We start from the raw sequence: 13,807 nt of genomic DNA on the forward strand, positions 1-13,807 counted from the left end.
TTGTGGGCTTTCACAGAAGAGGACAAACTGAAATAAAGAACACTGAAAACATAGTTGTTTTTCCACGACTACTACTTGAGCGCTACAGGTCTCTCGTATTACTGAAACCTTAGTGACGCACGGCGCTTTCACAATGTCTTCCAACGATTTGTAACATAAAAGCTTAAAGCTCGGCCAAGAGTTCAGGAGGAGTGAACCAGAGAGATGTTTAAAACAACAAAAGAAGCACATCTGTAAAACCGGATGTCTCCAAGTAAAGAAAGGTTACATTTCATACTTTTCAAGAGCTTTCTCAGTCAATTTGAATGAATTTCAAGACTGCTGTTTGGATAAAGCATCTCTTACTGAATAAAATACTGCAGGTAAGCACTATACATTTGGTAGGTTGGGAACTAGGTTATTATATGAAATTTGGGCAATTGGATATTTGCTACAATGACTATCTAAGTCAATGCAAACTGACCTGACCTTGTTTAACCAAGTTAAACAACATAGGCACCACTGTTCGAAATGTAAAGCAAGATAATTTTTATTAGAATTTTTTTTTTTTTTTTTTTTTTTTTACAGTCTCAAACACAATCTGTTTATTTTGTTTTTAAATTAAGACAAATTCACATGACTTACCCCATGAATTCAAAATGTTGGATCATTCAACAGACTTACAAGGCCTAACTTTCAATCAAACTGACTTGGCAGACTTTTAAAAGGACCAGCGGACGCCCTGCTAAAAGGGAGAAAGAAAATAAAGAGAAAAGCGAGAGCAAGAACAATGCACATCATGAAGCAGAGCAGAGGCCACGTCACCCACCGTTGACGGAGAACGCTCCCATCTTTGATTCCAGAAAGTCAAACAAAGTGCTGGGTCCTGAGGGCCTTCCTCCCACGCCCTCCTCCTCCTCGTCACCCCGCGACCTTCCTCTTCCCTTCCCTCGGCCTGGGGGGGGGGGGTTAAAAGAAACAGTTAAATTTGTGTGTGTGTGTGTGTACGTGCTTAATTAAGCATACTCTTTTTTCCAGCCTCAACAGTGAATACATGCAAATAGTGCTGCTTCCAGTTTCATTTGTTTAAAGAAATACTTTCACATAAAATATAAATGAATAAAAAACACTGGCGGAAGTTACAAACTTGTGACGCAAAGATACCAGCACAATTAAAATAATTGGCTTTAATTTTTTATATCAATTTCACTGTAAGTCATACTACAGGCTAATGTAGCAGGTAAAGATTTCAGGATTCAAGAGTCAAGTACAACGACAACTGCGAGACAACTTCACAGAATAAACACAGGAAAGCTGCCAAGAGTTTTGAAAAGCCAAACTTTAATCTGAGTGTGGTGAAGAAATGAGGAAGACAGTCAAGACCACTTGTACTACATACTATTTAAATGTGTAAAACTCTCAAAATTGCATATATGTGTATACATATATATACATACACCGATCAGGCACAACATTAAACCCACTGACAGGTGAAGTGAATAACATTGTTCATCTTCCCACCGGACAAGAGGTGGGATATATTAGGCAGCAAGTGAACAGTCGGTTCTTGTTGATGTGTTGGAAGCTGGAAAATGGGCAAGCGACTAGACGACTGGGTCAGAGCATCTCCAAAGCTGCAGGTCTTGTGGGGTGTTCCTAGTATGCAGTGGTTAGTACCCACCAAAAGTGGTCCAAGGAAGGACAATCGGTGAACCTAAGACAGGGTCCTGCACGGGCTCATTGATGCATGTGGGGAGCAAAGGCTAGGCCGTCTGGTCCAATCTCACAGAAGAGCTACTGTCGCACAAATTGCTGAAAAAGTGAACACCTTCAGAGGTTGGTGTATACTCCAGACATACATACTGTATACACATTCATAAACCGATCTACCACAACATTTAAACCACCTGCCTTATATTGTATAGGTCTACCTCGTGCCGCCAAAACTGCTCTGACCCGTCAAAGCATGGACTCCAGAAGAACTCGGAAGGTGTCCTGTTGTATCTGGCACCAAGACATTGCTTGGTGGGGCACCCCATGGATCTGGCTTGTTTTTCCCAGTACATCCCACAGATGCTCGATCAGATTGAGATCTGGGGAATTCGGATGCCAAGTAAACACCTTGAACTCTTTTTCATGTTTCTCAAACGATTCCTGAACATTTTTTTCAGTGTGGCAGGATGCATTATCCCGCTGAAAAGAGGCAACTTATGCCCGTCGCCATGATGGGGTGTATTTGGTCTGCAACAATACTTAGGGAGGTGGTACGTGTCAAAGTAACGTCCACATGAATGCCAGGACCCAAGGTTTCCCAGCAGAACATTGCCCAGAGCATCACATTGCCTCTGGTCGTCTTGGCTTCTTTCCATAGTACATCCTGGTGCCGTCTCTTCCCAAAGTAAAGGACGCATGTGCACCCGGTTATCGACCACGCCGCCTTCTTCCATTGCTCCATGGTCCAGTTCTGACGCTCACATGCTCATTGTAGGTGCTTTTGGCGGCAGACAGGGGTCAGCGTACCAACGGTCCGTCCGCTCCGCGGAGTTCTCAATCCAGACTCTTCTCAGTGGTGGAAAAAGCTCCCCAGCTCGTTATGCTCTGCAGAGACACTCACAACCTTCAAGAAACACCTCAAGACCGTCTGCTTTCAAGAACACCCGAATACCTGATCTGACGTTGATCCATCGTCACAGACGCGTCTCTGACGGGACGGAGAGGAACGTGCCACCCCTTGGTAGTGGGGAGGGGGCTCATTCCCCGTCCAAAGACATAAACATGTTGGAAGTAAACACATTCCTCCTCGTGCAACCTCCTTAGGAACCGCACGGTTTTGATCAGAATAGACTAGAAATCTTCGGCGGCTTCAACCGACAGGGCGCCGCGGGACACCAGATCGGCCCCCTCCATTCTGTATTCCAGGAATGTAGAGAGTTCCGCACCCAGGACCAGGGCGCTCAGCGAATTGTTCGAGACATTGCAGGAACGAGACTGAGAACAATTATGAGATGAGATGTATACCGCGTATGTATAATGGGTGATGCACGATGAGGTGCGCACGAAGCGCACAATACCGACTGGCCAGAGAGCAGGTCACAAGTCCTACCGGTCATTAAACAGGTAGGTTGTTAAGTGAGAAGATCCAGTATGCACACACACACACACACACACACACACACACACACACACACACACACACACACACACACACACACACACACACACACACACACACACACACACACACACACACACACACACACACACACACACACACACACACCTCCAGTTTGTCGCGCTAAAATACCAAAAGAAAGTGTTCCTTGCATTTTTTTTTTACTCCTTCACGATCCAAAGAAAAGCATCGTTGGAGATCATGAGACTACATTTGGCGTGAGAGAAAAAAATTCCCCAGAGATTACAAACCTGCACTTAGGTCTGTGGAAAGGTCTATACTTTGTTTACTTCAGTTGAGTGGATTATCGTACTTTTTAGGGCTGCTAAATGAAATACACAAGGCTTCTGTTACACACAAAACGATAGAGCTTGCTGTTGTTTTTTGCCTATGTGTTTTTATGGCAATATGCTAATGTGTTTGTTGCTTACATTAGAGCTATTTGGTAGCAGAGTCCACAGCGCATTGTAGAATAAGCCTAACGGGTTTGTTAAAATGATCATTTTTCATCTAAAAACATAATTAGTATAAATTCGATCGACTGCAGGTGGTTTCCTATTTATGGTTTCAGCACGGCTTGAAATAAATTACAAAATATCTATTCCACTCCCTCGGCCACTGATCAATTCTGTGATGCAAAGCTCTCCTCACTGAGTTTTTGGTGTAGGAGAAAATAAGTGTTAGTAATAATATTCATTGAAAAAGTAATATACTGTACATTCAATAGTAAAACACTTTTTTTAATAGTCATGAGAAAATTACTATTCCCTGCTCCTTTTCAGATAGTGTATGCTTATTCTTTGTGAAGAATTTGTATGCTTTCTTCCATTTTTTGTCATTTAAATAGTTATTTATTGTGTTTCTTCAATGTCTGAAACAAGAGGATCAATCGATCAATCATTACTGTATATCTCAATACTCACTTTATTCACATGCACATATCTGTATATACAAATAGCCTATCCAATATACATAACTCTATCCCCTTCTATTTTGTACCCCCGCTTTGTATTATCTTTTTGAGCCTTATTTTATTTTAATTAAATTTTATTTTATTCTATTCACTAACTGCATTACGTTTTAGGAATCAGTTAGTTTCAGTTAGTTAGCTAGGTAGGAATTATGTTAGCTATTATGTTCAGTTTAATAACTATTGTGCATAATCTCCCGTTGCGTTGCAAAGACATTTCACTGCATACAGTATATGTAGGAAAGTATCTAATGTATGTGACAAATAAACCTCTTGAATCTTGAATCATTCAATGACCAGATGAGATTATTTTTCAGATATATCCTGACTCCTTAAGAATCTGGTAAAAATCGCAATCTCAATTCTAATCCAGAGAACAGTGATTTTGAATTCATCTACAATTGTGCTGCCCTGTGTTTTTGGAGTAATGCCTTTAGGCTTTATGTATGTATGTATGTGTGTGTGTGTTTGTGTGTTTGGGTGTACCTCGGGGCGGGGGACGGCTGTATTGGCGCACGGGGGGCTCAGCGCAGTCCCCTGAGGTGGCGCTGGTCAGCAGGCTGTTCAGCGCCGCCTCCAGGTTGTTGTTGTTGTCCATCAGAGCCTGGCGGGCCGCCTCCCTGTTGAAGCCCATCTCCATGATGTCTCGGAGCGCACGCTCGTCCACCTGCACACACACATGCGATGGGTTTCAATTGCTGCCCGGAAGCTACGATCAATTTGCACCGTTAGCAACATCCGCCTCCCGTTTCTTGTAGAGATTTCTTGCTAAATCAGCCCAATTTCAAAGCAAGAATGGGAGCGAAACTTTGTCTTCTAAAAGTTTGCGTGGGGGACGGGGGTCTTTTAAACAGGGTTCATTCTGGCATTAAAAAATTTAATTCAAGGAGTTGTTTTTTTTCAAGCACTATATTTTCATTTTCAAGGATAAGTATAATCTCAATATTAATTTAATATATTCTTAATCTCATTGTTACCTATTATAAATTTGTATTTCCAACCATGCTGGATTAAACTTACATTTCCCTGGCATCATCTGCCCTTTTGAGCGTTCAGACTATTAATGTTCATGCTTAAATTCATGGGGGAAAACCAGGTTTTCAACTACCAAGTTATTTTGTTATTTTTAAGCACTTCAGCATGAAAAAGGGATATTTCCAAGGTATTCCAGCACTTAAATACTCTGAGGATTAACCTCAAGCACCTGGTAAGAACCCTGATGAAAAAAGTATATTAAGAAGCTGTAGAAAATTGAAATGGACACACACACACACACACACACACACACACACACACACACACACACACACACACACACACACACACACACACACACACACACACACACACACACACACACACACACACACACACACACACACACGAGATGTGACGAAAGAGAAGGCATCAAAAGTTAAAGGAGAAACGATGGCGGCTGCATGGTAATTTGGGCAAAGACTGTGAGGGGTCGGGTGTCAAGCGGGCAAAGACGGAGGCCCATTTAGAAAAAAAAATAAAAAGAGGAGAGGAGAGAGAATTAATGAATACGGAATACAGAGTGGCGCGGAGTCGAGAGGAGGATGGATGAAGGGACGAGATAAGGAGACAAAGAAGGACAATAAGAGCCAACGCGGCGGGAAGAGAAATGACGAGGGAGGAGATTATCATAATTACTAAAGATCAGCGTCCCGACAGACGGGGGAATTCTTGACGACCCGCCCCCCCACCATCTCCATCTACCGCTCTGTTCCGGTCTGTCGGTTTTCCTTCAAATCTATTCTTCCCCCCCATCGCCCCTGGTGCTCCAGATTAGTAGTAAAATCTAACAGCATCTTTGATCAGGATGCAATTCATCAGATTAGGAAACGCTTCTGGTCACCTCTCCTTTCCAGAGATAAGGCGGACGAGGAGGAGGAGGAGGCGTTTGATGGTCATTCCAAACCCCTCAACCAAGGTTTTTAGGCCCAAATTTACAATTCATCTCATTTGATTTGACTTCCATCTTCATGTCCAGATTCATTTGTTTCGTGGGGCGTTCGGAGGCAGTGGGGACAGCGTTAGCTACTCGAAGAGGTCGGGCCAAGCATTCAAAATCTCAATACTGTTCTACATGAGATTCGATGACTGCGTTCCGCGACATTTTCGTCGTTTGGCCGCGTTTCCATCCCCCGGACGCCCAGAAGCCCGGGGGAAGGGGAAGGAGGGATCCTGGAACAGGGAGGGTTCAGCCCTTCCAACTGGCAAGTCCAAACGGGAACACTCCAGACGAACAGCGCCAAGAGGCAAAGGTTCACCGTTGTTTTTTTTTTTTTTGGTATTTTAGGAACCTCTCTAATTCAACACCGAACGCCGTACAGCAGCCATCAAAACCAAATGAACGCAAAAACAAGAAGAACCAATACTCTCCCCTCCCCGCCTGCACGTTATGCAAATGAGGCGACAACCCAAACTCACCAATCTGAGATTGTTGAATATACAATTTCTTGTTTCTCCTAAAGTGTCAATCAAAATCTGTCTCTTGTAAAAAAAATGAGTGGAGAAACAGGCCATGTAGAAGCAGAAAATCCATTCATTTATCATCTAAAATTGCTAGTTTTGTTATATAGTTTGTTAACGATATTCGGGAGTTGCTTCCATGCAGCAGAAAGCCCGTACGCGCCTCCCACGTGAAACTGCCCAATCGGGGTTTGGATATGCAAATCCAACTTCTCCTTTCCTCAAGGCGATCCCACTGTCTCGGCGAGAATCTCGACAAGCCTCGCAGACGTCTCTTGTCTGGATGAAGGAACGCCACCTCCAACTCAATCTCTCGAAGACAGAGCTCCTCATCATCAAGTCCAACCATTCAACACCACAGAAATGATCAGCTTAGATCGTCATCATTAATACCATCCAGGTCTGCCAGAAATCTTGGGGTAGTGATTGACGACCTAACCTTTACCGACCCAATTTCCTGTCTCCCGGTCCTGCAGATTCACTCTGTATATCAGGGAGATCAGACGGTACCTGTTGGAGCACTGGGCACAGCTCCTTGTCCAGGCGCTTGTCATCTCACGACTAGACTATTTCAACGCTCTACTGGCTGGTCTACCAGTGCGCACTGTTAAACCTCTGCAGATTATTCAAAATTTTCAACCAGCCAACATGTCACACCTCTCTTCACCTCTCTCCAATCTCCCTGTTAGTTTCCCGCATCAAGCTCAAATCCTTGATGCTGGTCTTCAGGGCCGTCACTGGATCTGCACCTACACATATTATCTCATCCATCAGGTCATACGCCTCAATCCGCTCTTTGAGGTCTGCAAATGAGTAACGGCTGGTGGTGCCGCCACTGTGTGGAATGAGTTCTTAATTCCGACTCTTCTCATACATGATGCCACAGTGGTGGAAGGAGCTTAGCAGCTTGTTACACTCACAACCTTCAAGAAAGACCTGAAGACCCTGTTCTTTCAGGAACAACTGCATACCTGATCCTTTCCTAGCTATGACCATTGTTGACTATTCTGGTTTTTGTTGATGTTGACCAGTTTTAAGTTGCTGTATTGTACCCGAATAACATTTGAGTCAATGATGTTCACTAGTTAAGAGTTATTATTTTGACATAATGCACTTACAACTCGAGTACTTACCATAATGCATTAACATAAAAAAAATAAAAGACTTACGACACTATTTTATTCTGATGCCTTACAGTTATCTTGCACTTCATTTGGCTGAATTTAGAAACAGGTGCTCATGCACTTAGCTTCGAGGTTACTCCAATGGCTGATGTATGCTTTGATTGTTTCTAGCCTCTCATGTAAGTCGCTTTGGACAAAATCGTCTGCTAAATGAATTCATGTAAATCAGGGGGTATATGACAGCGTGTGTGAGTGAGTTAGTCATCCATCCATCGTTCCGGGGGCCTTCTCACCAGCTCTCGATAGTTTCCATCATTGCGGCTCTCGGTGCGATCGGTCCGCTCCTCGCGCCTCCGCTGCTGGAAGGAGTCACGATCGCGGCCGCGGTACGACGCGCCGGTAGCGCTGAGGTTGCCGCCGGCGTTTCCTCCGCCACCAAACGTACGAGGGCCCTGAGAAGGAGAAGAAGGAGGATGGGGGTTGGAGGGGAGATAAGTACTGAAACCAGCTCGGCCCAGAGAGGGAGGGCTTAGAATTTTGGCCGTGGACAACACTGGACTTCACAGTTAGCCGTTCTCCCCTTAATATTCCCCCATCAAAAAGGGAAAATGGGCACACACCTGACCAGGTCTCCTGATGATGCATCACATTTTTTCATTTCTTGCTTTTCAAATTATTAGGGGTCCAGCCCACAGGACTGGAACCCTCCTATTTTTGATCTATATTGTTTTTTAATTTTTATTTTTTATTTTTTCCTTGGCGTTTTTCCGGCTGTAAGTGTCTGGCGCACAGCAACTGCCAAACCCACGGACATGAATGAAGTGTGGGATGAAGCGGTCTTACCAGGGCTCTACTACTGTGATGCAGAGTCATTTGGCATTCTCGCCATTTTCGTTTTTTCGTCTAAGGCAAGACTTGTTTATCTCACCATAGCACTTGGCCTATTTGGAAAAATGTAATAATAATTTTTTAATAGCACCTGTTGTAGTTCTATTATTTATGTATTGAAAACTTTTTTGCGGTTAATGGTCTATGTTGGCAGGCGGGGTGAAGACGTCGCGGCTAGTCGACTAATAGACTGCAAGTCTGAGTCATCGACCACTTAAAATAATGAAAATGCCCATCTCTAATGGTTAGATTTGGTAAAAATCCAAACAATATGGTGAGCAAACCTACCTTTCCCGAATTTGCCTTTCCTGAATCTTAAAATGATCTCCAGGTCATGTTGACGACGGGACCAGAATGCACATTGTTGTCAAAGTTATTACATTTTTCTGTTGTCGCTTTAATATTGGATTTGTTAATTCCATTTTAAAAGGTACAAATACGAGTACCCTGTATTTTGCAATTGTTATTTTGATAATCTTTTGCCGTATTTGGTATTGTTAATAGTATTTGTTATTTCCTTTTCAAATATAAATAAATACCATTAACAATACGAAATACGTCCAAATTAAATGTCTTTGACAAAAATACTCTACCTGTAACCGTAGCAGTCAGTGGAACCAGGGGTTTATTTTAAGGAAGGTTTCCTCGCCGTGCCATTCAGATTTCCAAAATCGGAAAATAGAGAAAACATTAAAATCTAAAAATGATGATCTACCATCAGGAAAATGGTCAGGGGTATAATGTTAAATGTGTTTACTGACTAGTGAACAGGCTAAAACTGAGGACAATGTTTTTGCCATTTAATATGAATTACTTTCTTCAGGTTCCCTTTTTGCTCTTGCATTCATGTGAGCCGAGAAAGTAAAGGTCCGCCCTGGGTGGGATGCCACGCACCTCTTTGGTCTTGGCCACCTCGGCGATGGCCGCCGTCCGCTGCTTCTCGAACTCGTCGTTCTCGTCGGGGGTCCTGGCGGTGGCGGCAGGGTCCTTCTGCAAGGTCTTCCTCTGGTCCAGCTCCCTGGTGTCAACCTCCTCCCCTCTCACACATTTCTAGCGGCCGCGAAGAGAAAGGAGTGTGAGGGCGAGGGTTTGGTTTAGTTTGTTTATCTGCTTATTTGAAGTCTTGGCTGTTTGAGAAACTGTCCATACCTTCTTCTAAGTACACTACAGACACTTCAGACATCTACTATTTGTGCTCATCAATGTGGTGGCACTTGGCACTGGTGAGGTAATCAATGCATTCTACAACCTAGCCTTAAAACCTTTCCTGGTGTTTTGCTGAGTGGTGATCCAACGACCCCCCGTCCATTTGTGCTGCTACAACAAAATAAATATCATATAACGCCAACTGATATAACTCGCTCTGACTGAATGCTTTGCCCAAGACGAACGCCGCGTACAGTCACTTTCTAAAAGCTGCTGTTAAAACGTACAGCCTCTTCTTTTCTTACGGCCGTTCCCACCTGCCCAAAGGGTACAAATGGCGGTGGTCCGCCTTCTGTGCCAATGTTGCTCCTGCTGTGCTTGGCCAGGCTCTGGAGGTGGAACCGGGGGGTGGGGGGGGAGACAAGAAATAGGGGGAGGTCAAGACACCGCGGCAGATACTACTACCCTATCCGACACACACACACACACACACACACACACACACACACACACACACACACACACACACACACACACACACACACACACACACACACACCTTTGCAGCTCCCACTTTTCCACCATGTGGTCGACCTCTCCTCCGAGCACGGCGACCTTGGAATCGTCCAGGAGCAGGAAGCCATTCTTGACCAGGACCGTGCCGATGAGCTTCACCTTCGTCCCGGGAGGGGTGTTGAGGCTTTGAAAAAGGACAGAAGAGGAGAAAGAGGGAGGGAGAGATGCGTTAAAGGGAACAAAACCAACAGAGGCATTTACAGTCCTGGCATTTGATGTGAGGAAAAACCAACGCTTCCATCACAGATCTCACCTTAACACATCGCGGCGTCCCCAATTCTGAACCCCCCTGCACCCACGAGCTCCTTACCCGTACCATTTTCCAAATGAAATGGAGTGCTGCCAGGGGACGGGGTGGCGAGGTAGACTATTAATAATCCTGGCCGCTCACCCGTCCTCATGGTAAATTAAAAGCCCTTCCATCTCATCAGACCTGATAAGGCCTCTGCCTCTCTCATTAGGGAAGCACAGGGACTTAGGAGGGATTTCAAGCCACTGATGCCGCTCACTAAAGCAGCAATTAGGGACTTCAGTCCGAAAACCGCTGGGGGCTGGATCGGGGTGGTTCTCGTGATAGTGGGCGGCGTGAAAAGCGGGAAAGCCTTTTGCTCTTGATGCAATCGCGCGCACACACACACACCCGACCTGCCAACCGTAGGAAATTATGTTGAGTACCACAATAGCATAACAGACGGACTCTCCGTGGTGTTTCGGTTGCTGCGGCTAAATTACTCCAGAATAATCAGTTTTTCACACCGTAGCCGTCTCATAACAAGACTAATCACATCATATGCGAGATACTACGGCGAACAATATGCAGTATACAAATTCATGTTATTAGGATACACCCCTTGAATTGCATCATCTCGTGAAGTTACCGAACATGTTTACCAACTAGAGATGCACCGATTGCAATTTTCTTGATTGATTCTGATTTCAAATTATAAGAAAATTCGACCCGTCGATTCTGATTTTCATTTAATTGTATGTTCATAATAAAACGTATTTAAACATTGACTACTAAATATCTTTTTACATTGTCGTCCAATCATTTTGAGTTTATATCCGTGATCGGAGAAATCAAATTTTATTTTGCTCTCACTTGGTCTCGCCAACTTCAATGATAAATACATCATGTGATCTGATCACGCTCACGTGATAGGACAGCTGCACATATGGACTCCCACTGCAATTTTCAGTTACAACAATAGTGAGATTGCTGTTTTGGACACTGTTTATTATTGTTCTCTTTCACTAGGGAACAATAATAGAACATGAAACTGTCCCTGAGTTCCAATAAAATAAAATAAAATAAAATACAACACAACAACTTTAACTCTCACTGAGTTTTAGTAGGACACAACATATAACCAATATGGAAATGTCCAGTTGAAACTTCAAATGAAAGTCTCTCACTTTTAAGTGCAAATATACCTTTCTATTATATTTATATGGTACTTGCCATTCCAAAAATAATTGCAATCATTGCAAAAAAATAAATGAATAAAAATAATAAATGACAGACTCTTCTCATCCTCTTTCACTGGAACTCACTAAACCAACTGAGGTAAAAAAAAAAAAAAAAGAAAAAAGTCATTTCCATCACGATCGGAGCTCGTGCACTATGAACCAGAGCCGACGCTCCACTGCAGTGAGAGCGATGCACAATTTTGGAATATTGTCAGGCGATAAAATATTTATCCAATAAACAGCCTTCATCTTCTTTCTTTCACTCTTTTTTGAACACACACACCCACACACAAACCACACACCCACCCATCCACCCACACACACACGACCTGCCCCACCCCACCAGCCGCCCTACCCCCCCACCCCATAGTTTCAGCTGGAATTTCATACCTGCGTATATTGACCAAGAATTGTGTGGTTGGTACACAAAATGTGTTCAGGGTGGCACAGACACCTGTGATCCACCTCAACAGCACCAGACATACTTTCCCAAAACACTAGCCACTGTTGGTGACAGCACTGGTTAGTGTGTGGGGTGTGTGTTTGACTGTGTATCCGTGCGTGTGGGCAGGCACAGCACCCCCCCCCCCCCCCCCCCCCATTCTGGGCCACTCCACCTGTACAGGCTGGCTGGTCACCATGGCAGCGGTCGCCACAGCCACCACTGCCGTGATTGAGATATCATTAAGGGTGGGAAATTGTTAGCTGATCAGCTTCCACCAACTGGAAATTGCAGATAAAGGGGAGGAAAATGGTGGCGGCCGGGGGGGGGGGGGGGGGGTGTAGAAGGAGGCCTTGTCTGTTTGTTTACCTGTTTGTTTTGGGAGGTTTTTTTTGGAGAGGGCAAGAAGCTATCTGAGTGATTCGAGGCGGAAGGTGGATAACAGGACAAAGCGGATGGGCAAACAACGAAGATTAGGGAGGAAAACAGAGTCGTTGAGCAGATAGAGGTTTTGGTGTATGATATTTAAGATTAGCAGGGCTCCGATGTGTCGATAGAGAGAGGGACAGATATGGGTGTTTCCCCAAGAATTGGATTCTATTTGTGGCGGCTGCTGGGGAGGGGGTGCAAATTGCGCCCCCATCACTCCCTTTAGGACACGCAGAGGACCCACATTTTTTTATTATTTCAGAGGGCTTTATTGCATGATTGGAATGAACACAATGTGACATTGACAAGCACCGTTACTGTTTGGGCTCTTGGCCAAAAGTTAGAAGGTGTGTCGCACGGGAGAGGAGGCTTTCAAACGGTGCGCTCCAGTTTCGAGGCACCGGAGGGCGGATATTTCAATCAGCAGCTCGGAGCACCGCACCGAAATGAGGAACCAAAATCAGCATTGCGATTTGGTCCGGTAGATACTGATCGTATAGAAACCAGGTACAGGGTTTCGGTACCCAACCTTATAAACATCCCACGCATGATTCAGAGTGTGCAGGGAGAGGAGGGGCTACGGGTCTGTGTGTGTGTGTGTGTGTGTGTGTGTGTGTGTGTGTGTGAGTGTGTGTGTGTGTGTGAGAGAGAGAGAGTGAGAGTGAGACAGAGAGAAAGAGAGAGAGAGTGAGGAAATCACACAGCTCTGTAATGAAAAAAGATTTGACCTATTTTAAATAGTAAAATAAAAAAAAGGGAAAATCAATACACGGCGGTCAATGTTGATAAATCATTAAATCAATGTATGGGAAACACTGGATACTGTATGTTGACAAACATACATGTAGCTAGACAGATAGATATGTAGCTAGATAGATACCGTAGGTTGAAGGACGGATGGACAGACAGACCCACAGAAAGCTAGATAGACAAAAAACATGGCAATAACAACTATACAATAACTTGTTACTAAAAAGACAACCAGAAAGATGAACTTGGGATAGAAATGGCAATGTATGACGACACACCCCTCCACTATTGTGATAATATGTATCAATATATGTGCAGATATATTGGAAAAACGTATGTTTTTCAAACCACATTACAAAGCAGTG

The 13,807-nt window shown here is 44.1% G+C and overlaps 1 protein-coding gene across 3 annotated transcripts in view; it reads right to left on the reverse strand.

Moving 5' to 3' along the window:
- tdrd3 (tudor domain containing 3) overlaps positions 1 to 13,807 on the reverse strand; it is a 37,562-nt gene that overhangs the window by 11,413 nt on the left and 12,342 nt on the right. For all 3 annotated transcript variants that reach the window (XM_079997908.1, XM_079997906.1, XM_079997907.1), the window contains exons 5-10: positions 10,334 to 10,475; positions 10,093 to 10,164; positions 9,524 to 9,679; positions 8,035 to 8,193; positions 4,608 to 4,788; positions 809 to 934 (exon numbers count right to left, since the gene is read on the reverse strand). In XM_079997908.1, coding sequence (XP_079854034.1) covers positions 809 to 934; positions 4,608 to 4,788; positions 8,035 to 8,193; positions 9,524 to 9,679; positions 10,093 to 10,164; positions 10,334 to 10,475 — 836 coding nt within the window. The remainder of the gene's footprint in view (positions 1 to 808; positions 935 to 4,607; positions 4,789 to 8,034; positions 8,194 to 9,523; positions 9,680 to 10,092; positions 10,165 to 10,333; positions 10,476 to 13,807) is intronic.

The sequence above is a fragment of the Zeus faber genome (assembly GCF_960531495.2).
Source record: "Zeus faber genome assembly, chromosome: 3".
Taxonomy (NCBI): domain Eukaryota; kingdom Metazoa; phylum Chordata; class Actinopteri; order Zeiformes; family Zeidae; genus Zeus; species Zeus faber.